General features: G+C 42.6%; 2 protein-coding genes across 2 annotated transcripts; one reads left to right on the top strand and one right to left on the bottom strand.

The window, feature by feature from the left end:
* The first annotated feature begins 704 nt into the window (after positions 1 to 704).
* On the top strand, positions 705 to 13937 carry zgc:171775 (STKc_p38 domain-containing protein). Its single transcript, XM_049017277.1, has 12 exons — positions 705 to 894; positions 1843 to 1972; positions 2421 to 2479; positions 3070 to 3181; positions 3272 to 3301; positions 3859 to 3906; positions 8128 to 8242; positions 9383 to 9454; positions 9757 to 9836; positions 10621 to 10699; positions 11795 to 11968; positions 13053 to 13937. The coding sequence occupies exons 1-12, from the start codon at positions 776 to 778 to the stop codon at positions 13112 to 13114; spliced, it is 1080 nt and encodes a 359-aa protein (XP_048873234.1). The 5' UTR covers positions 705 to 775; the 3' UTR covers positions 13115 to 13937.
* A 4010-nt stretch (positions 13938 to 17947) lies between these two features.
* Positions 17948 to 23202, bottom strand: krt5 (keratin 5). The gene is made up of 9 exons (XM_049017273.1): positions 22508 to 23202; positions 20704 to 20912; positions 20512 to 20572; positions 20329 to 20424; positions 20072 to 20236; positions 19856 to 19981; positions 19487 to 19707; positions 19317 to 19393; positions 17948 to 19119 (listed from the first exon to the last, which is right to left on the bottom strand). Exons 1-9 carry the CDS (start codon positions 23078 to 23080, stop codon positions 18884 to 18886), a joined length of 1764 nt encoding a protein of 587 aa, XP_048873230.1. The 5' UTR covers positions 23081 to 23202; the 3' UTR covers positions 17948 to 18883.
* Positions 23203 to 23420: the final 218 nt, after the last annotated feature.

Below are 23420 nucleotides of genomic sequence, written 5' to 3'. Positions count from 1 at the left end.
AATTCAACAGCACTGATGAAGTTGAAATTCAGCAGGCATCATGTAAAAGGATCTTATTTAAACTTAGCATAAATTTCAGCTAAATCCATTATGATTTCAGCCATTGGTGAGCTTAAGTATAAATGAGTACAGAATAGCAAAAATGACCCATTTTAACAACTTTAAACATTTTTCACGTAAATACTATTGGGTGGACAGTTTTCAGAGTTTGTGCAGCTTTATTACTAAAATTAATTTTACAAATTTTTTTTTAATGAAAATCCATGACAACCTACAAGTAAAGTCAAATGGATTTTTATTGTCATTTCATCCATATGTGGTTGGTGCAGTATACAGTGAAACGAAACGTTCCTGCAGGACCATGGTGCTACATAAAACAAAGACTACAAAAACAACAGAGAGCGACATAAAGTGCATGTGTCTGCAAACGTGCAAACAATTCAAGACAGTTCAAAAAGACATATCAGTGGCACAAACGAAGACGCACAGTTCAGTAAAAGGCTCTAGGTGATTTGGCGAGAAATGACCCATAAAGTAATAGGAATGTCCTGTTTCGAAAAGATACACTTTAATAACAACAAACAAAAAATACTTCTGGTTTGTCTATGCAAGTATAGTCACTGTGTGCGATGACAGGATCGAGCATTTCCGGCGCCAGGAATCTCCCCTAGGTACTTTCTGTAAAGTGGGCGTTTCCTTCCTTTGAGGCGCTTACCTGGGGTGAATGTATTGCGGAAAGTAAAACATTTGGGCGCTGGAAAGTGGACGAGGTCGAATGGCGACTCCCGTGAAGCCCGGCTTTTACAGACAAGAGATCCAGAAAACCACCTGGGATGTGCCGGAGAGATATGCATCGCTGAAAGCCGTGGGATCGGGAGCGTACGGGACCGTATGGTGAGGATCATACACAGATTGTCGCGATCAGGCTTGTGGCGTCACTGGCCTTTTTAAAATCACATTGTTGCAAAAATCCTAATGCTGTTACACTGACGTCTGTTACAGGTCTCCTTAACCTAAAGAAATCTCCTTCTTAAGGTCAACATATTGTAAACAGCTTGGTGCAATACTCCTAAAATAATTTGCATACTTTCTTATTTCATAATGTTTGGATACTGCTGGATATATAATGTATCACTGGACCATTTGCTAGATATATATGCAATTATGATACGACGGTCTGGTCAAAACAGAACATTTTAACATGTGTGACACGGGAGTTTTTCTGTTTGCCTTGTGAAGTTTACAAGTTCAGGCTAGTCCCAAGATAAGACAAATACCTCCAATCTCCCATTTTGCTTAAGGCTACGGCGATTTACCAGTTTGTATCTCTACCCGAAAATACACGGCCGACAAATGAACACTAATTCGAGTAATTTTTACGAATCTTTAGTGAATTCTTTAAGAATTCTTTAAGAATTCACTGTGCACTTGTATTATATAGTAAGGTGCCTAGGTGGGTATGTTGGAAAAATTATTTTGCTTTCGCTGGGTAACAAATGGTTAAATAAATTATCGCAGTAGGCGTACCGTATCATTAAACTTTTTTTCCCAGATAGCATCATGTTATTGTTTCAACGTTGAATTATAGTTAAATGCGTTGAATTATGATCAGTGTTAAATTACCAACGTTGAAACTGAACTGATTTTTGTTCAGATTTTCAATATTGGTGGCAAAACGTTGATTCAATGGTGATAGGCCTATAAAGTGAAACATTTAAGATAAACATTGTTTCAACATTTTTTCTGATATGGAATCAATGTCATTTCAACATTTGTGACATCTGGGTTGTTAAGCAACGTTGCGTATTTTTTAACCATATTGGTCTTCTTCTGCCTTTAAAGTTCCGCAATTGACCAAAAGACGAAGGAAAGGGTGGCAATAAAGAAGCTCTATCGCCCGTTCCAGTCTCTGATCCATGCCAAACGAGCCTACCGTGAACTGCGGCTGCTGCGGCACATTCGGCACGACAACGTACGCACAAGCACTGGCGCTTTTGTCTCACTCGCCGCTTTTCTCAGCTTCTCTGTTCACCGCTGAAATGTTGTTTTCTGTATGATTGCATAACTTTGAAGCCAATCGACATGATGCGACCTGTCATGTTAGGATAATTTAATTAGGTTAGATACATGCAAATAGGCTGAAACACTGGCAATTTATAAGAACATTCCTAATTACACCTGACTCACTGAACTCGTTTATTTATGTTTTGGAAAAGACCACTAGCTCCGTCATTATGTATGTTTCAGACGAGCTAAGACAACAGCTATTATACCACAACATAATAATACAGAGCAGATATGTTTCACAGAAATACAGAAAAGAGGTGGCTAATGGTACCTCATGAGGTAGCTAAAATCTAAAGCTAAATCTGCAGTTTGTCGATCCCTCTGCTTTACATGAATTCTTTTTGACCCTTTAGGTCATCTGCCTTCTGAATGTCTTTACACCTGATTCCTCACTGGAGAAATTCCAGACTTTGTGAGTAGATTCAGGAAGCTGCGAGATCCAGTGCATTTCATAGCTGGAATCCTCGACTTGTCCAAACAAGTGGAATGGGGGGGCTGGGAGACAGGGGGGGCTCAGCTACACGTTACTGGTGGTTGGGGTGACTGTTGCACTCAGAGACTTGTGCTGTGAGGCTGATTTACCCATGTATTGCTCTCGGTTCATGTGTATTCCAGCTTAGTGGCACTGTTTCCCTCAACAAAGGGGGCACATGCATCGTTACTCTTAATCTTGTTTGGCTGCGCTGAAGTAGCATTAAAAAAAACCTTGATCTTATATCACAGCACAACTCAAACTGTACTGTATGTGGATGTACACATACTCTATGAGGAAATATGCACAAGAGTTTTTTTTAGTTATTTTGTATGCATGACATAAGTGAAGTAGTTTTTGAGTAACACTGAGAGTCTCCTATTGGTGGGGGGGGGGGGGTAGACTTACACACTATCCTCACCAGTCAAATACTACAGTGAAAGCTAACTACAGAGTGTGTGTGGGTGGGTGTGGAGTGTGAGAATGGGATGACCTTGCCTCTCCCCTCAGTTATTCTGTGTGTGCCCCAGCTATATGGTGATGCCATTCGTGGCTCAGGACTTGGGTCACATCATGAAGAGGAAGAAGCTGACAGATCACATCAGCACCTACCTCTTCTACCAGATCCTACGGGGACTGAAGGCATGTAGCCCTGTGCCTATCTGGCTCTTGGTTCATATTAAACATCCTTTAATGATGTTTAATAGTCATCACTCTGCTTTGTCCCTTTAGTATATCCATTCTGCAGGGATTATCCACAGGGTGAGTGTACATGACTGTCCATATACCACCTTGTATTCACACTAGACCCTACTGTGTCAGTCAGCTCTCATTGAATTTTTTATTCAAAGATTATGTACCCCGTAGATTCCTAACTCTCTACAGTTAATGTAATTGTCATTATGGAGATGGAGGCTCTGCCAGCAATGCTATAGAGGCTTACTTGAGGAGTATCTTGAGTTATGCTATTATAGATGCAGGATCTCTGTTCCTACCTTTGGAGATCCAGACCATGCAAAAATGTGCTGTTTTTAATCCCCCCGATTCTCATGTCAATGTTAAAAAATAACACATTTATAACATTTACTTATTTATGCTGCAGTTACTTAAAAGTAAAGATGAAGCATTTCTAATAAGTCAATTAGACTAATTTGCTTGTTTTCTGAAGTGGAATGAAAAGAAGAAAACGGTATGCACATACTTTTACGTAATTGCCAAAACAGTTTTTCATGGCTGTTGTGTTTCCTGTGAAGTGTATTATGGCATATTACAGTAAGTGTAGATGTTATTAAAGTGAAAATGAGATTTTATGATTTCAGGACCTGAAGCCCAGTAACTTGGCAGTGAATGAGAACTGTGAACTAAAGGTAAGAAGTTTCCTTCAGGAAAACCAGCTGAAAAATATTTTCCCAGTGACAGTAATCTTGAAGTTGTTGCAGAATGTTTTGCCTAACTACATTATGAATATCTATGTCACTGCTGGTAAAACCAAACCAAGGGAAATATATCGGTGAGCATAACTTAAGCTTCGCAGAATTGACCTGTAGGTACCTACCACTGAAAGCCATAGTACTGGTTGTCTACTACTCCTGTGTCAGGTTACCATTTGGTTTCTCACTACATGCCAAAGGCAGGAATGTGCCAGATGTTTACTTCCAATCCTTTTAGTAGGATAAGACCTTTGCGGTTTAGAAATCAGGTGGATTCACCACAAGGAAATGTGTCTTGAGATTTGATGCTCACTTGATATTTGAAGTATTGTTTTCCCCAGACAGGGAAATGCAAATGATTTTGAGACCAGTACGCTGCCAGTTCAGACACTTTTTCTTTAGGTGATGTCAAAAATTACTTTCAAACTTTTCAGGAATATTGTACGGGCGACGATCTTGGAATGGTCAAATTTTGAGGCAAATTGCATCAAAGTTGCAGCAGCAATGCTTAACAACAGTAAAGCAAAGGTTAACTGCAGAAGACACTTGACCTTGTAAATAGGATAACTCTAAAAGTATTTAATGGAGATAAATATATTTTTCTTCAGTTTTTCCCATTTCCCCCGGGACATTGTATCGGTCATTATCTGGGGCCTATTTCATTTTGAGATAGATCAGAACAAACCTGAAGCATTGTCACTTAGTAGTGCAGACAGCCACAGATGCAGATCTGGTGATCTCCTCACACAAAGTTGGGCATTTAATCAAGATTTTCTTTGAGAGGTACTGAGAGACTGCAGAAGGACTAGAGCCGAGGTTAAGAGGTGTCGGAGGGCTGTCCGGGGAATACATTGTTGTCATTCTGACAGTATCTTGTTTACATGACAAACACACACTGTTGCCAAAACACTAATATAACTGTATGAACAGACCTTAATATTTAAGCAGTCCTGGGTTAAGAACGTCCGACTTAAGGACAACTCATAGTTATGAATGGACTGCCATAATATTATATGGCAAGTCTATTATATTGTAAATTTGAGGTTAAATACAATAGTTCATAATAACAAACGCACAAACTTTGTGACACTCATGAAAGCACTGCCCTTATGTACTGAGCTATTGTTCTGACTTACCAAAGAATTTAACATAAAGACAGACTCAGGTAGTGGATCTTCTTCGTCACCTGGGGACTTGCCTCTGCTTGGGAGCTTGAATCCCATCTCTGCTGTCTGTGTGTACTTTGCATCTTTTCTCTGTGTTACATGGGCTTCCCCAAGGCACTTGGACTAATCTCTACATCGTGTATGTGCCCAATGATGGGCTGGCATCCCACCCAAGGTCTACCCCGCCTTGTGCCCTGGGCCCTGACTGGCATTAGTATAAGATGGATGGATAAAGCATAGCGTCATATTTTGTATACAGGTTATGGAATGTAAGGAAAATAAAGGAACCACTTTAACTGATCAGCTCTTGAAAATTAAAATGGATATTTTAATATAATAATAGAAAGCAATTTATGGATTTTATTTCATAATGAATGATTGAAAGAAGGGGTGGCATGGTGGTGCATCGCGGGGTTTCCTCCGGGTACTCCGGTTTCCCCCCACAGTCCAAAAACATGCTGAGACTAATTGGACTTGTTAAATTGCCCATAGGAATGCATGTGAGAGTGAATGGTGTGTGAGTGTGCCCTGCGATGGGCTGGCCCCCTGTCCTGGGTTGTTCCCTGCCTCGTGCCCATTGCTTCCGGGATAGGCTCCGGACCCCCCGCGACCCAGTAGGTTAAGCGGTTTGGAAAATGGATGGATGATTGAAAGAATTTAATATGAAAGACCAGTTCTGCTCTCACTTGACTGTAATTAACTTTATCTTGTTTCACTCAACCATGGCCTAAATGGAAAAAAGATTAATGTATTATTTGTAGTAGGTTGACTCTTTTATGCCATCTGGCCACCTGCATCCTGAAAATGCCCACATTCTCTAAATTATACTGTGATCCTGAGAACAAACATTAAAGAGCAAGAGTTCCTATCATTACGTTCAAAGGCAGAGACTAAATTAAAGTCTTGGCGAAGCAATTAAGCAACTTTATACATATATATGCATGTGAGTCTGTGTGTATGCTTTTAAATCAGTCTAAAAAGACTTACATTTACATGTCTTTATATAGCAGACACTTTTATCCAAAGCGATGCATGGTTGAGGAAGCAGGGTCAGTCAGACCCTGGATTAAGGGCTTTCCTCAAGGATCCAACGGTGAAACCACTCTGTAGATCATGGGATTTGAATAGATGACCTTCTGATCTCAGGCACAGTGTTCTAACCCACTGAACCAAATATTGCCCCAATTATTTACGACATGAAGTAATTTAACAATAATACTTTACTTGATCGGGCACAAATACTTAGTAATAACTTAATTACTACTGAAGTACAAACCGTGAACTAATCATGAACAAATATAGTCGCTACTTATGATAAAAGATATCACGATTCAGTAATGATGAACAAACGAGATCAATATTTCACTTGTGTTATTCATTATTTGTTCCTTCAGTAGTTCCTTTAATAGCTCACAAAGATTTACAGAATTAACAGATATAATAACAAATAGAGTAACTGCTTGGGATAAAAGATGCATCATGATTCATTAATGATGAACAAATATGAGATCAGTATGTATCATGTTATTCATGATTGTACCTTCAGTAGCTGACAAAGGTTTACAGAATTAACAGATATAGTAACAAACATATCAACTGCTTGAGATAAAACCTGCATCTCGATTTGTTATTGATGAATTAGCATGAGATCAGTATGTAATGAAGACTATATCATAATACTTAATATCATTATACTGTGTTATATGTGGGGGGCGGCATGGTGGTGCAGTGGTTAGCACTGGTGCCTCACACCTCTGGGACCCGGGTTCAAGTCTCCGCCTGGGTTACATGTACGTAGAGCTTGCATGTTCTTCCTGTGTCATTGTGGGGTTTCCTCCGGGTACTCCGGTTTCCCCCCACAGTCCAAAAACATGCTGGGCCCCCCACGACCCAATAGGATAAGCGGTTTGGAAAATGGATGGATGGATGGATTATATATGCACCTCAAGTAAAGTGTGGCCAATTTAACAGTGTTGATATAATACGAACTTGCGAAATAGAAGGTCAGCAAGCTAAGACAGGGGGTGATGTGGCAGAGGGACACCCTGCAGAGAGAAGCAAAGCACCAGTGGAGGTCGGCTGTGTATGTTGGTAAACATTTTGCTGAGTCTTGAGTTTTAAGTTGTTTTAAATGTGCCCATTGTCTCTCCCTGGTGGGACCTTTGTGAACTTCATTCAATAGACGAAATGAAAGCAACGACGCTTGTCACTCTACAAAGCACCAGAAATATTAAAGTCGCATTTAGATGTTTGTGAAGCCTAGTTTTGTACTGTTCTCCATTCCAACCGAAGATGATTTAGCCTGCCCCATTGTAACTTACATTTGTTGTTATATGTTTTTGAGAGTTTCTTTGGAAAAACTTTCATCATTATGCATAGCTAGTTAGTTCAAATCATAATTTGGTGTGTTGCTGTTTAAAAAGTCATATATACATGTTTAAGAAAGTAGTGTTATTACTAAGGCAGCAGTAATCTTACTGCTATGCATTATGGCTATTATGCACTGAAACTGTAATATGCGTTTTCTTTCACCTTGCAAGACTTGCTCCAGGCAAGATACTGAAAAAAACCTTGTCACATGGAGATGGGAGGAGCTAGTAGAGACTTAATGAAACAGTGTAGAGAAACAAAGATGGAGAACAACCGTTTTGGCATTAACACAAACACACAAGGAAACAAAATTGGCTTGTAAAAATGGTCCAGATAGGGTATGGGTTTTAGGATTAAGTTCTGGGGGTGCATTCTGGTTTAGGATTTCAAATAGAACCCACTAATATATGATAATTCATATGACACAAGTGAATTGAATGTATTAACCTTTCAGCACCCTGGGACGTCGACACCCTCCCATCCTAAATGCCTTTCTTTTCCATCATCTTCTTTCTGATGTAACTTATGTTTAATGTATTTATTTGTGTAGCACATTTCACAACAGTGTCGCCCCAAGGCGCTTTTCATGGGTGTACAAGTCTTTCCTATGTCACTGTTCAAGATTCTGGACTTTGGACTGGCAAGACACACGGAGAGTGAGATGACTGGCTATGTTGTGACACGATGGTACAGGGCACCAGAGGTCATCTTCAACTGGATGCATTACACCCAAACAGGTGAGAACTGTGGAACCAGGCAGCAGAACTGTGTCATCATGAACCCGGTACAATGAAAGGAACCTTAGACTGGGGGCACTCTCTCATATAATACTTACTGGGATGCATGCAGTTGGTTGAGTAGCCTTCTCATGGGCCTTCTCATTTTTGTTTAGCAATCTGTTGTTTCTTGGTAACATCTCATAGTGATGTGTTGTGTCTTTGGAACTGATTTCTGTCTTAGTAATGTGTTGCTTCTCTTAGAACTCTGTTGTGACATACATCTTACTGATGTGTTGTCTCAGTTACATGTCTCTTGCTGTGTGCCTGAGCAGCATTCTGTGTCAGGGATGTGACTCTGTTCTCTGTTACATGTCCCTTGCTATGTGTCTGAGCAGCATTCTGTCTCAGGGATGTGACTCTGTTCTCTGTTACATGTCTCTTGCTGTGTGCCTGAGCAGCATTCTGTCTCAGGGATGTGACTCTGTTCTCTGTTACATGTCTCTTGCTGTGTGCCTGAGCAGCATTCTGTCTCAGGGATGTGACTCTGTTCTCTGTTACATGTCCCTTGCTATGTGCCTGAGCAGCATTCTGTGTATGGGATGTGACCCTGTTCTGTGTTACATGTCTCTTGCTGTGTGTCTGAGCAGCATTCTGTCTCAGGGATGTGACCCTGTTCTATGTTACATGTCTCTTGCTGTGTGTCTGAGCAGCATTCTGTGTCAGGGATGTGACCCTGTTCTCTGTTACATGTCCCTTGCTGTGTGTCTGAGCAGCATTCTGTGACAGGGATGTGACCCTGTTCTGTGTTACATGTCTCTTGCTGTGTGTCTGAGCAGCATTCTGTGACAGGGATGTGACCCTGTTCTGTGTTACATGTCTCTTGCTGTGTGCCTGAGCAGCATTCTGTGTCAGGGATGTGACCCTGTTCTGTGTTACATGTCCCTTGCTGTGTGTCTGAGCAGCATTCTGTGTCAGGGATGTGACCCTGTTCTGTGTTACATGTATCTTGCTGTGTGCCTGAGCAGCATTCTGTGTCAGGGATGTGACCCTGTTCTGTGTTACATGTATCTTGCTGTGTGCCTGAGCAGCATTCTGTGTCAGGGATGTGACCCCTTTCTTTGTTACATGCTTAGATACAAGTATGTGTCTCCCCTGCAGTGGATGTGTGGTCAGCTGGCTGCATCCTAGCTGAGATGATCACAGGCTACGTTCTTTTCCCAGGACATGACAGTATCCTACAATGCCTCCCTATATGAAACTCCAGTGCAATATATCACATATTATAAATTGAACATATTTCACTTAAATAGTTTAACTGTATTTTAATCTATACTGCACCATATTAGCGATTTGCTATCCCTATTCTTCAATGCCTACCCATGCTTCTGTACTGTACTGTATTGGACCATTATACACTGTCGTAAATAGAAAACTCACCCCGAGCACATTACACAGAGAGACATCTGAAGAACTATGTAAAAATATGTCATGTTTTCATCTTGGCCTTAAAGTTTCCTTGACTTCTAACTCAGGTCTTGACCAGCTACAGAAAATCCTCAGTCTGACAGGAACTCCTCAGCCAGCATTGGTGCAGAAGATGCAGAGTGCTGATGTACAGGCTTGGCCGTGCTGCACCCTCATCCATCTGTGCAAGGCTCTCAGAAACCTTTCATTTCCCCCCAATCCTGTCACTCTTACTTCTCAGTAAAAATCACATTTCGCTCCTCATGAAGCTTCAGTCTGACCTACACCCTCTACAGCATTCACCTATTTAAGGCTTAAAAATACCAGCAAAATCATATTGTGATATTTTTGGGTTTTGTGATCAGTTCGTAACTTGTGCTGTTTAATGTGTTTCTGTCATGATACAGATATAATTGATGAGGCGAATGAAGAGCATGTTCCTTATCTTTCATTATGAATCCATATGTTATTGAGGCCAATTCGCTGCGCATGTAGAGCACAAGGACAAAACATAGACCGGTCACGGATTGTAGTTCTATATCTGACAAAATCATTTTATCATATGGATCACTCATTTCTTGCAGTTATGTTTAGTTGTGAAATTGCACCATAAACAGTTTTAGTGTTATTTTAAATTATGAAATACTCATTATTTTAAAATTACTTGAAAATCGTATGAAGGGCGTAGATTTGAGTAAGGATGGTGGGGACGTGTCCATACCAGTATCGTGGCAGTGCAATGTGTGTTTAGGGGAGTGGGGGGTTCAAGGATGATTTGCTATCTACAAATGCTGAAACCAAACCTACACCCTTGCATGGAATCCCTTCATGATGTGACAATTACACGTGTGCCCATTGCAATGTCACGATATACAGTAGCAATTGTTAACCTGTTTGCAGCTAGACAGACAGTCGCTCTGTGTTTCCCACAGGCTCGCTCTTATGTGCAGTCTCTCCCTCCTAAGAAGAAAAAGAACTTCAGGGACGTGTACCCCTCTATGGATAGAAATGGTATGCATTACTCTCTTAAGCCGGAATTCCACCAAGAGAGGCTGAGCCGCATTCTGGTTGCGACGTAGTCGCTGCTGATCACTTCCTCATCAGCTTGTGATTCCAACAAAAGTGCCACGGCATGGATCAGAAGCAGCTCTCCAGGCCGCTTTGCTAAACATGCGCCAAGTCTGTTTTGCCAAATGCTGCTTCTGGGATGCTTCTGACAGCAGTGTTACCAGCCAATCAGATAACACTTTCCGTATGAATATTCATGACTTTTCCAGTCCACCCTGCAAAGTGGTATGGGCCAAATGAAGCTTCGTGAATCATTTGCTCTAGGTGGTGATCTTGTTTTGCTTTTGGGGCATGCTTTGAGCCCTTTTTTGGACAGAGAGCACCATCTAGTGGGCTTAGAAAATGCAGCCAGTGGTTCAAGATGCTTGACTTGGACATCACTATTGCAAAGCGCTCTGCTTCTGAAACTCTTCTGAAGCACTTCCAATGAGGGGGTTGAGGACATGCAGGGGATGGAGCAAACCGCATCACAGCCAAAATGCGATGCAGCCGCTCTCAATGGAATTCCTGGGTCAGGCTCTTAGGCTTTTCCTAAAAGATGATATTTCATGAACGGGTTCACCACCAGTGGGTGAAACTGTCATGTTATACCTCTAGATCCCACCCCTACTTTCTGTGTGTGGAGTTTGTGTTTTCCCATATTGTGTGATTTTTTTTCCACATACATTTAGGTGAATAGGCATTTCTGGGTAGTGCATAGTGTGTGAGTGTGTGCTTGAGTGTGTAATGGGATGGGCTGACATCCCATCCATGGTGCTTAGTTGTGTTCTGCTCTGTGCTGCCTGAGGTGGACAGCAGCCTCCCCCTGCAACCGAGTTTTGGAACATGGCTTCCTATGGCTGATCTGAGAATGCATGAAAGCATTCCTGAACGTGCCCATTCCCATATGAATATTGGCACTTTTCATTGAGTCATTGTGGATTACAATATTTTGGTAGTTTATAGATCTCATATTAATATCTATACTTTCTCTGTCAATCTCTGTTCCATCTTCTGTTGCTGCTACCCCCCCCCCCCCCCCTTGTCTGGGGGCCACAGCGCTGGTAATGCTGGAGGCCATGCTGGTCCTGGACCCTGAGAAGAGAATCACCGCCTCTGAAGGCCTCTCCCACCCCTTCCTAGAAGAATTCCATGAGCCGGATGCAGAACCGGAGTCTCCGCCCTACGACGACTCTTTTGAGAGCATGGAGTTGGTTGTGGGCGAGTGGAAGAGTGAGTATATCAGTGTAGGTCAAGTTTAACAGTTTAGTCAGGGAGGTGTTCTTTTGCTGGCTGTTGCATGTCAAACCTTAAACTGGAAAAGTATTACCCCACCCCCAGCATCTTCTTACCTTCTTTAGGTATAGCATATCCTTTCTTAAAAGATGTTCTGGCTGCTAAGCAGTCGCTTTGTTCACTTACATGGATGTTTTCTCTGAGTGAACGCTAATCTCTTCCACGATCTTACCAAAACAGTAGCATGTGGTCAGGTTGTCCATCTTAGAAGCCTACCATATGATTGGTTGGAATTGTCTTTGTCTCAGTGATATGATTGCCTGATGTGCGATATCATGCAATATTCCTTACCAACTGTTTATTGTCATTTCTCATTTTCTAATTTAAATTTCACATGATGATAAGTCAGTGTGGTGGTGCAGTGGTTAGCACTGCCGCCTCACACCTCTGAGACCCAGGTTCGAGTCTCCGCCTGGGTCACATGTGTGTGGAGTTTGCATGTTCTCCCCATGTCGTTGTGGGGTTTCCTCCGGGTGCTCCGATTTCCCCCCACAGTCCAAAAACATGCTGAGGCTAATTGGACTTGCTAAATTGCCCGTAGGAGTGCATGTGTGAGTGAATGGTGTGTGAGTGTGCCCTGTGATGGGCTGGCCCCCCATCCTGGGTTGTTCCCTGCCTCGTGCCCATTGTTTCCAGGATAGGCTCCGGACCCCCCACGACCCAGTAGGATAAGCGGTTTGGAAAATGGATGGATGGTCAGTGTATCATTTATATCAGCCAGCCCTATCCTCTCTGTAAATTTCATGGACTGGGGAATTTTTCCGGACGGTGATTGGGTGCCCTGCCAAAGTTCCATAGCCCACTTCTGGACCAGCGGTTGAGAAACAGTGGAATAGATGACATGGTATCCAATGAGTTCCAAAGTGCATCTGCAGACCAGCACCTGCTGCTTTCTGAAATGTTTGTAAAAAGAAGGATGTACAAGCCCAAAGAAAATGTGATGATTTATCACTGTTTAACGTAATGTAACTAGCAAACATTTGTTAATCGCCATTAATGTAGAATGTTTCTTTTTACCTAGGCCTCATCCATATGGAGATCATGACCTTCGACCCTGACAACCCCAGAGCAACTGCAACATAGGAACACCAAGATAGATTGATGTTACTATTCACTCATTTGACGGGGATATTCTGCTTAGAGAAGTGCAGTATTCATGGATTTTCTGAGATTGCCTTACTTTGATGTAATACATCAATACAGATGTATATTATTTCAAGGCCCAGTGTTGTGTGACAGCCTGAGTTACCAAGGAAGAGAGCAGTTAGGATATGAAAAACTAAGCTCTTATTAGCATAAAACAGCAAGAATATACACGTAAAACTCTAATCCAAAACCTTCACTCATTGGATATAATCTCTTAAAATATAAAACTATGAGCAGTTTAAAATAACAATTACAGTGCTGGAATTTTCTCACTTCATACTCAGGAAGTTAGCAGACTTCTAAACTAAATCTACAATCTTTGTTTTGTGCATATTGAACATTTTACAGAGCAAACAGTGTAAAAGATTGGTGCAGGCAGATTGTAATCTGTGTTTGTGAAAAATCAGTATGGCACTGTGAGCTGGGCCGGCCAGGCTAAGTCAGGTGACATGGACAATCAGCCGCTTCATCTTTGTCTATTACTAATGATATAATGATGTTTTTGTTCTTTCCATTGACCCAAAAATACACACCCAGGAATTCACCTCTCCCAAACCCTAGCCCTGATACCAAACCCTAACCTTGAGCAACCATAACCCTAAAACTCCTCTCTGGAGCCTGTCTTAGACCCAGCCTCCATTGTGTTTTCCTGTTGTCCACTTGTGCTGGCATGGAACTGAATCTGTTGTTTTCCTTTCTTCCTACACTTAAAGCCCCCTCTCCATTTCTGTACCCAAATAAAGCCCCAGTTCCTCCTCTCTCCCAAGTGTTCTATGATTCTGTTTACTTTCCCACCTAGTAGAAATCATACATGCAATGCTATTATAAGTTCTTTTCCTTCTTGATATTTCACAGAACCCACTGACTAGCACTGTCACCCCACTCCTGTCACATGGCCTCCCTCTGGGTTCTCCACTGTCCTCCCACAGTCCAGAGGTATTCAATTTTGGCTAACTGATCTCTCTGGGTTGAGCAGTGTGTGTGTATGTGCCCTCCCCCCTCCCCCCAGGTGTCCGCTCGCCTGCGGCCCTATGCTTTCTAAGGTAGCCCCGGGCTCCTCATAATCCTGAACTAGTCACCTTGATGATGACTCACTGGGCTAGTTACTGTTTCCATATGACATGAATTCCATCAATATGGAACTGCTGATTTTTTTTAGCAATTACAATAGCAAGACAACTTTATGATTAATTTTTCTAAAACCCAAAGCATTCATTTCATTATGATTTATCTGATTTTAATTGAATTACTCAGACATCTTAAATTTCGTGATGAAAACTACTGAATTCCATGCAGGAATATAATAATATTAATTGTGAATTTTTTTGTAATATGCAGAAAATGGATTAGTGAAGTCAAGTGGGCTTCAATACCGGAATGTGCTTATTGTTACAGTCACAATTCACACAGCAGAGGGCAGTATAGTTAAACTAGTAGTGTCATTCCTGGGGTCTGTGCTAGATGTTTAGGACTCCATTTAATCAGATATAATAAGTAATATATACACACACACACACACACAGTACTGTGCAAGTCTTAGGCAATCAAAAACATATATATATTTAAATAACTGTCATGTTGGTGTAAAACTATGCTGTTACGCCTGGCAAAGTGTGTCAGCTCAGCCATTTCAAAACCTCTGCTAAAATAACCCTGTTATTTCCAGCAGCCATACAATACACCCGTGTGTTTTTTGACCTGACCACTGGCCAACCTCATATATCTATTCAATATCTCGTTCACTTTTTTAACTAATTAAGTTAATTAATTAAGCGAGCTGATGGTGAAATTTAATAAATACATGGAATGGCTGAGGTGCCACTGAGGAGAAGTTTTGGAACTGAAGCGGTGTTTATCTAGCCATCCAACTAGATATCACTAAATTTTTGGATAACAGAAGACATTTTTGCTAGTTTTTATTGTGTTACTCGTAATTTTCATATGTTCTTATGTTAAACTATATGTTTTTGTTTTATGAAAATGTGCACTTACTACCCAGATAAATATCATTAAACATTTCTTTTGAGTGCCTAAGACTTTTGCACAGTACTGTATACTGTGTGTGTGTGTGTGTGGCTATGTCTGTCTGTCTGTCTGTCTGTCTGTGTGTATATACATAGTATATTCAATACTGAAGACCTGGTACCTTCCAGCAACCTTGCATGGTAGACTCTGAGTGAGTGTCCTGGTACTAAAGGCCACTGAGATCATGCAGATGCAATCAAGGGCCTTGGCTCCATAACCAGGAAGAACACTACTAGCACAATTATAACATCATTAATTATCAGTGAGACCGTCAGACTTCACAGCAGGTGAAGGTTTAACGTGCAAGGTTCACACAAAACACAGTGCTGCTAAACCATACAGTAATGCAGTTGTGCAGTGTTTCACACATGCAGTTCACTTCCTGACGGAGGCAGTTCAAGCCCCCAGCGTTATGAAGCCGCTTTATCGGCTCCTGCTGCTCGGCACGGACACATTCGCTGGAGCTTTTCCCGAAGCTCGTGAAAAACACTCCATGAACTGCGGTTTATTCAACTCGCAAATAACATTCCTGTCGCGTGCATCACTATTAATCACAGTTCTTTGGGGAGGGCCCCACCGCTCCTCCGAAACACAGACACAGCTCATGTGGCAGTCATATATTATAGCACTGGTAAAATGATTGTTTTAATTTAGACAGATCAGGTTTCTGGATTTATTATGGCTCCTTGCTCTGTTGGGGCAGCTACCTATCGCTCTCAGCATCTGGGCTGCTTTGTAGGTTAGCAGCCTCTGCCGCTGATCACAAGATCCCTGGTTAGATCCTCCTGGCTGGCAGAGAGATATTACCAACAGGTCCTTATCCCTGACCGCTATAGGGTCATTGGCCAACTCTGTTCTGTGACCTTTGCACTCATCTGTACAAGTGTCTCCGTGTCTCACAGAGAGGAAGATCGGATCATTGAAAACCCAGTTTCCCCTCGGGACGCAGTATTCATTCTGTTGCAAATAGGTTCTTTAGTGCTTCTTTGAAATATTTATGCAGATATCTTTTGTCACTTTCAGTCTGCCGGCTGCCCATTCATTGTTTTGTACAGGTTGATACTTGCAGCTCATCCAGCTTGTTGTGGTTCATCAGTTGCTTCCCATTTCGACTACTAACATCTGAATATCTCACTCATACTACTGCTCGGTCATCTGTCCATCTCAGCCAAATATCAGTCACACTTCAATAAGGGGAATTCGTCTCATCTGGGACTTGCCATTTGCTATATTTGTGCCATTTCACTGCCAGCACCACCCTGTTAAGCAGTTTGCATGGTCAAAGCTAACCTATGTGATGTCTATGCAATATCAGAGGGCCCCTAGTCACCGGTTTGCCCTTGCAATACATGTGGTGGCCCTGAACTTGCACACATATGTTGTAACTCAGCTTCAGCTTCTGCAGTTAATTTTAAGACTGCTAGATTTTAGGACTGTGATGAAACTGCGGAAAAGTATTTGAAATAAAAGAGGCAAAATGGCTAAATGTCATTTTAAAGGATCAGTAACTGTTTTCCTACTAACCTGTTTATAAAATAATCCATCCAAATATGTTTTTGTTATTTTATTGTGGGGTTACAGAATTTGCGAAGACTGATGATACAAAATGAGCTTCACTCTGAATGTTTCAAGGGATGTAGCTTGATACCAATGGAATCATATTAAAAATATCCAGAGCTTAAGTTGTGATTAATCAGCCCAAGATTCCATTTGTTTTATTCAGCAGTTCGGAGCCTCTGAAGACAACTGAAGCAGAAATTGTACTTTTGGCACCATTGTGGCCTCCTGCCTTTAAGGCCTCGGGATTGAGTCCCCTGGTTCTATATATTTGTGCTGGCATGGTTATGTATGTCATGTCTGCGCCTTGCTGTGAAGTGACGTTCCCCAGGTCTCCTCTGCCCCTCTGACGCTGTACGGATAAGCAGATACGTAAAACAACTGAATGGTTCCAAATACTCATATGCTTTTTTTTTCTGGTTACCAGAAAATGTATCCATAACTGTCAACAGATGACTTATTTCTCAACAGCTTTTTCTTAGGGTGTCTGAACTGTGGCCCAAGTTGGGAAAAGATGCTTTTTAACATCCTGATTCGGGCCAACCAATCAGAAATCAGATCCATTAACTTCATGAGATTGTTTTTAGCAACAGTGCATTGGAGGGAAGAATGACTTTCCTAACTGGAGTTGTGAGTCAGAAAGGGGGTCTGTGTCCCAGCCTGGTTACTTTATGCAGTTTATGTCTTTGCCAGTATGGGGTAAGAGGAATCCATGCTGCGATGAAACAGCATTGCCTTCTAAGTCAATGGGACACAGCATACCTTCTTAGTGTGGCACACCAATGCAGAGGCTTATGGCTTTATTATGTTTATTATGGATTAATTCTAGATTTCTTGTTATATACTGTAAATATTCATCCATATATTCATCTTCAAACTGCTCATTCTTGTCACAGTCATACATACAATACTATGCAAAAGTCATGGACGGTCAAAAAATATGTTTAAAGTTATTTATCTGGTTAGTAGGTACACATTTGCTCAAAACAAAAGTGGTTGAGTCAAAATATATATGGGAGTATTGGATGGTCACTGAAAAGACTGGGATGAGTTTAGCACAACTAAACATCTTTGGCTGCATAAGACTTCTGCACAGTACTGTACATATATAACATGTAACAGTTTCAGTTGTTTCAAGCAGTAAAATATTATATTCAAGCCTGAAATAAGACACTTGAGACCATAAAATGTAATTGTACTCAGATTTATTCAGAATGTTGGTGTTACATTGTCAATTAGCACAAATCTGGTCATGACAGTCAGCTTTTTATTTTGCTCAAATTTCAAAGAAACAAAATACAACAAAAAAAGGAAGCCGTTTACAACCCTTTCTGGTGTCGTCCCTGGCAAAAAAAAATAAAAAAGTGAAAGAGCAAAAACTGAATTTGGCCCTCTGGGTTTCTTAAGGCTAGTTCAGCACAGACTGCCTCCTTCGTGGGAAAAGACGCCTCGAATTTCCATTTTGGCCACACAAAGGCCCCACAGAGTCAAGGGGCACTAGGACAGAAGTGGACAGAAATATGACATCCGTCTGTGTGTCGGTCTCTCTACATGAGCTGTCGGTCTCTCTCAGAGCTGCTTTTGGTACATCTGCAGTATGGCTGGCCAGCACCACAGTGTGAGATCAGTGTTACAGCTGCTGTTCTGTTACCATGACACTGTCACTCCCTGCTATTGCACAAGCATTGACTTTTACTATTCCAAATACTTTGGAACAGTGACATATTTCATTGCCACTCATTACCAGTCCTTGGTCCAGCTTTATCTCTTGTTAACTTTTTTTTCCATAGATCTGTGTTGGTGAAATGAAGGAAGAAATAAAACTTAGGAAAAGTGGCTGAGAAATCATGTTTTGGTATTTTTCCGCAGCCTTGACTTAATGTAAGAGGAAATAATGTCGAAGTTGATTCCAGCCACAGAAAATGAGTTTCATCTCTTTGTATTTTCTTTCCCCAGAATGTGCCATCGTGTGTGAAAATCTAGGCAGGATGCATGTTCCTAGCACTCGAGACCAGTGAAAGCTCTGTCGTTATGTGTAAAGGGAGAAACAGTAACATAATTTGCATTTATGGATGTGCATGGGCTTGCATTAGGTAGGGATTGTGGGGTAGGAGGGTCTCCTCTCTAGTACAATCTATTAGTAGAGGTAGTGGTCATCCTGGACTTGCTGATGGTAGAGCCACCACTTCCCATTCCGCCGCCGAGGCCTCCTCCAATGCCGGAGCCCCCGCCGATGCTGTAACCCCCACCACCGCCGCTGCCGAAGCCCATGCCGTAGCCCCCACCACCTCCACCTCCACCGCCAAGGCCGAAGCCATAACCTCCTCCACCACCGCCGAGGGCAGATTCCAGGGCGAATCCTGAAACAGAGAAAGACGTCAGACGTCGTGATAGATGCATTTGAGTCTCATTTACACAAACTGTTCACTTCATTTATCTGTACAATGTGCAACCCAAATTGTGATGCTACATTATCATATAGTCTACAGTCCACTCTCCCAGCTTTAGCAGGCAATGGGCAACGCGTTGATAGAAGAAAAGTATGAAGAACACTTACCACCGCCGCCGCCACCACCACCACCGCTAGATGACTGCTGCACATGAATAGTGGCACTTCCACCTCCAGACGAGATCCTTTGGAGATTAGAAATAGACATGAATTTTAAGCTGTCTGCCACCTGAAGAATGGTAATAGTATTTAGAAGATTTCTAATGCTTCTCTCTTACCTGTCCTCTTCTCCTTCCAGAAGTTTCCTGTAGGTGGCGATCTCAATGTCCAGGGCCAGCTTCACATTCATAAGTTCCTGGTACTCACGCACCTGGCGTGCCATTTCCTGCTTAGCTCTCTGCAGGGCGTCCTCTAGATCCTTAATGCGAGCTTTGGCGTCCTTCACTGCTAGCTCTCCACGCTCCTCGGCTTCCGCAATCTGACCTTCCAAGTTAACCCGCTATCCAAAACGAATGTGAGAGTTTTACTATTGAGTTTTCCCTCAATCCGATGTGTTTCACATACATTGTGCAACTCTCCCACCTAGCATAAACATGATTTGTCTTCCTTCTGACGGAAATAATTATATGCGGTATTTAGCATCTCACCTGCGCCTTGACTGCCTCGATCTCATTCTGCAGGCGGGTAATCATGCGGTTCAGTTCTGCAATCTCAGCCTTGGTGTTGCGAAGGTCATCTCCATACACGCCAGCAGAACTCTTCATCTCCTCATACTGGAATAAAAGGCACAGAGTAGTAAATAGGCTGCTAAATGTTAATCATCTAGGCGGGTGATATGGGACAAGTTCACAAAAATCACACACCTTCTGTTTGTACCACGACTCAGCCTCTGCACGGCTGCGGTTGGCGATATCTTCATACTGGGCGCGCACTTCAGCCACGATGGCATCCATGTCCAGGTTGCGACTGTTATCCATCTCCACCACCACTGAGGTGTCCTTGATCTGACCCTGCAGTTCTTGCAGCTCCTAAAATAGAAAACAGAAAAGGATGACATGTTGCCTGCTTCTACTGGAAAAAAGAATTACTTTGACAGTTCAGACTGCAGAAATGCCCGCACCGCTTCGTAGATAGCCCGGAGGAAATTGATTTCGTCCTGAAGGGCGTCAACCTTGGCTTCCAATTCCACCTTGTTCATGTAAGCGCCGTCAACATCCTGGAATGGTGTTGAGAAAAATTAGGTTTTATTCAAGCCTGCCTAACAAACAAAGATATTATAACATGGTAGCTGTAAACTACTTGCCTTCTTGAGCAGGACAAAGTCATTCTCTACTGTGGCACGCTTGTTGATTTCATCTTCATATCTACAGAGAAAGGACAGATAAGAATCTTGACTAGAATATATTACTCTTCTGAAATAACATGATAAAACTTCCTGCTCGCTTGACTTCTATTGAGCCTTTATTGGAGCATCAAAGAGATTGTTATTCCTTACTTGTTCTTGAAATCTTCCACCAGGTTCTGCATGTTCTTTAGTTCACCCTCTAGCCGGACCTTCTCGTTGCCCAGGCCGTCGAGCTGCCTGCGGAGGTTGGCGATGTAGGCCTCGTACATGCTATCGATATTGGAGGTGGTGGTGGTCTGATCCTGAAGAAGGCTCCACTTGGTCTCAAGCATCTTGTTCTGCTGCTCCAGGAACCGCACCTGAGGAAATATGAAAGTAAGAAGGTTATGAGAATAGTATCGTAGTATAGTATTAGCCAGAAGTCCAAACTGAGGGAGAGAGAGAAATGTGGGAAATGGTTGAACCGCAGCATTTCCAGAATCTTCCTCCTCATTCCTGGTTTTTATTTCTTGTGAACAAATGTAGGCTTGATCACAGTGACATTGAAGCACTGTTTGATATCTAAAAAATATCTGTTCGTTTTGTTCAGTTTAAATGCGCTAGTCTACAGCTACTACAGAAGGAGCAATATCTCCCGCAGACTGTTGCTGAGTCCTGGCCATTTGGGTGGGGCTGGCACAGTCAATTTCAGAGCTAGAAAGTTGCTTCTCAGTGAAGTCACCGAATAGACCATTCTGAACATGTTAAAGCTTTCCCTGTGCACAACCCCTGTTTTCAAAAATCATTTTGGGGCAAGGAACATGTGCAAGATTCAGACAACACCCAAGGAGGCTTTGCTGTAGCGGATGAGATTGAGCATTCTTGTCCTAGCTTGCCACACCAGAACCCAACCCTAGGTGTAGTCACTGCAATGGTAATTACACCACACCTTAGCCCCTGGCACTCTTAGTTTTATGAATGATCTTGTTTAGTTAAACCTCACCAAAGTTAACCAACAGCACTGTAAAGTTAAGCTGTAAAAGAACAATGATGTTTGTATATCATACTAGTGGTTTATTTGCTTTCGTCCACTTTTGCTGGTGTCTTAGATACTCCAGAAGTGCCACGTTTGTGCAGTCTACAGCCCATGGAGTAGTTAATGAACCGTAAGCGTCTCTGAAGACGTGTTTTTTTCTTTACTGCAATTGGAGAAGAATAAATTCATAAATGCCAGTCAAGGTTAAGCAAAGCATCTCAATTTAAAAGAAGAGGGGAAGGCAAATTCTTGCGTATGGGTTTTGCTTAAATTTTAAGATCACATCGACAAACTATTTTAAAAACGGCACCTCGGAAAGAACTGCAGTCAAAACTTTACAGCCAACAGGGGGCAGACACTGACCTGTCTGCAAGCTTGGGAATAATGCACACCTCCGGCTTTCTGAAGCCGGTGAGTCAGAGGAGAAGGAGAACAGATGATAACCTGATCCCCACCCTTATTTAGATAGTGACAGCCTGAAAAAGGTTTGGGTTTCCAAACTCTATCCCTGAGAGAATTACTTTGTATCTATTTGGCAAACCCAGTAAGAGGCGCAGCACTGTTTTTTCACATGAACATGCCGCAAACGTGGTTTTGATCACTACCAAAAGAATATGTTTGGTGTGATAAAGTTTTTGCACATACAACGCTCATCCAGTGTCCCTCTAGCAGGCACATTGTCTCACAGGGATTTGCCATTCAAGGATCAGGTTGTGAAACTTTAATGACTGATAACAGCTTGAATGAAAGACTCCCTTAATCCTATTCAACGTCAAGAGCTCAGCGATGAACAGCTCATATGCAACCTAAAGTGCATCCTGCAGCAACTACGTTGCATAGTTATTTAATCCATGTTAATCGAGCTTACAGAAACTGCTATATCCCACAGCATGCTGATTCCTATAGCAACAGCACTAAAAGAAGCACAATAGCACTGACCTTATCGATGAAGGAGGCAAAGCGGTTGTTGAGGGTCTTGATCTGCTCCTTCTCCTGAGTGCGGACGACCTGGATGTTAGGGTCGATCTCCAGATTGAGGGGGGCCAGCAGGCTCTTGTTGACTTGGACAGCGGTGATGGTGGGGATGAAGCCAGCACCACCAGCTCCACCGAAGCCCAAGCCTCCACCACCACCACCGCCACCACCTAAGCCAAAACCACCGCCGTAGCCGCCTCCACCACCGGCGCCAAAACCACCACCACCGCCACCGCCGAAGCCAAGACCACCGCCATAGCCACCACCTAAGCCCATACCAAGTCCACCACCGCCACCACCGCCGCCGCCGCCAGAGGTAAAGCTGTAGGTGTAGTTCGAGCCACCGCCGAAACCTTGGCCAAGACCCCTCATATTACCAGCCCGAGCTGCACCGCTCATGCGGCTTCCGCCCGAGAGGATCGCAGATTGGCTGGAGTAAGCCTTCCTGACGCTGCCACCACCACCACCACCACCACCAGAATAGCCGCCTCCAGCTACGCTTCCACTGGTCCTAAAGGACGTCTTCATTGTGTTCATGCTAATTGTGTGCTCTGTAACTTAGTGGGGTGTCAGAAGGAGAAAAAAAAAGAAGAAAAGACCAGAAGGAGCAGGTTCACAGAGAAGGAAAGTGAACTCCCTCTGTGTAACTCTAACTGAAGCTGCCTGCCTTAAATCTGTTTTTTCTGGGATGGGGCGGGGCCTCGACTGCCTGATCACTCTGTGGCTCCTCCCACCTCAATTACACGTCCGTCCTGTTTAACAGGTATGGGGCCAGTGTAAATTGATAAGCTTTTGCCACACCCAAGGAAAAAACAGAGTTAGGAGGTTAGGAGATCTGGGGGAGGGGTACTGATGAAGAATTCAGATGTATCTTTGC

The sequence above is a fragment of the Brienomyrus brachyistius genome, chromosome 6 (genome assembly GCF_023856365.1).
Source record: "Brienomyrus brachyistius isolate T26 chromosome 6, BBRACH_0.4, whole genome shotgun sequence".
In the NCBI taxonomy this organism is placed as follows: domain Eukaryota; kingdom Metazoa; phylum Chordata; class Actinopteri; order Osteoglossiformes; family Mormyridae; genus Brienomyrus; species Brienomyrus brachyistius.
The sequence above is the reverse complement of the archived record's forward strand: the minus strand, read 5'-3'. Positions and strand labels throughout refer to the sequence as shown.

What these genes read in the sequence shown, in the direction of transcription:
- zgc:171775 (XM_049017277.1), top strand. Translation starts at nt 776, where the DNA reads ATGGCGACTCCCGTGAAGCCCGGCTTTTACAGACAAGAGATCCAGAAA. An exon ending in ATGAGAACTGTGAACTAAAG is followed by an intron (nt 3,907 to 8,127) that starts GTAAGAAGTTTC and finishes TCACTGTTCAAG; the next exon opens with ATTCTGGACTTTGGACTGGC. An exon ending in TCTTTTCCCAGGACATGACA is followed by an intron (nt 9,455 to 9,756) that starts GTATCCTACAAT and finishes CTTCTAACTCAG; the next exon opens with GTCTTGACCAGCTACAGAAA.
- krt5 (XM_049017273.1), bottom strand. Translation starts at nt 23,080, where the DNA reads ATGAACACAATGAAGACGTCCTTTAGGACCAGTGGAAGCGTAGCTGGA. An exon ending in GTGGAAGATTTCAAGAACAA is followed by an intron (nt 20,573 to 20,703) that starts GTAAGGAATAAC and finishes CTTTCTCTGTAG; the next exon opens with ATATGAAGATGAAATCAACA. An exon ending in AGTCGTGGTACAAACAGAAG is followed by an intron (nt 19,982 to 20,071) that starts GTGTGTGATTTT and finishes CTTTTATTCCAG; the next exon opens with TATGAGGAGATGAAGAGTTC.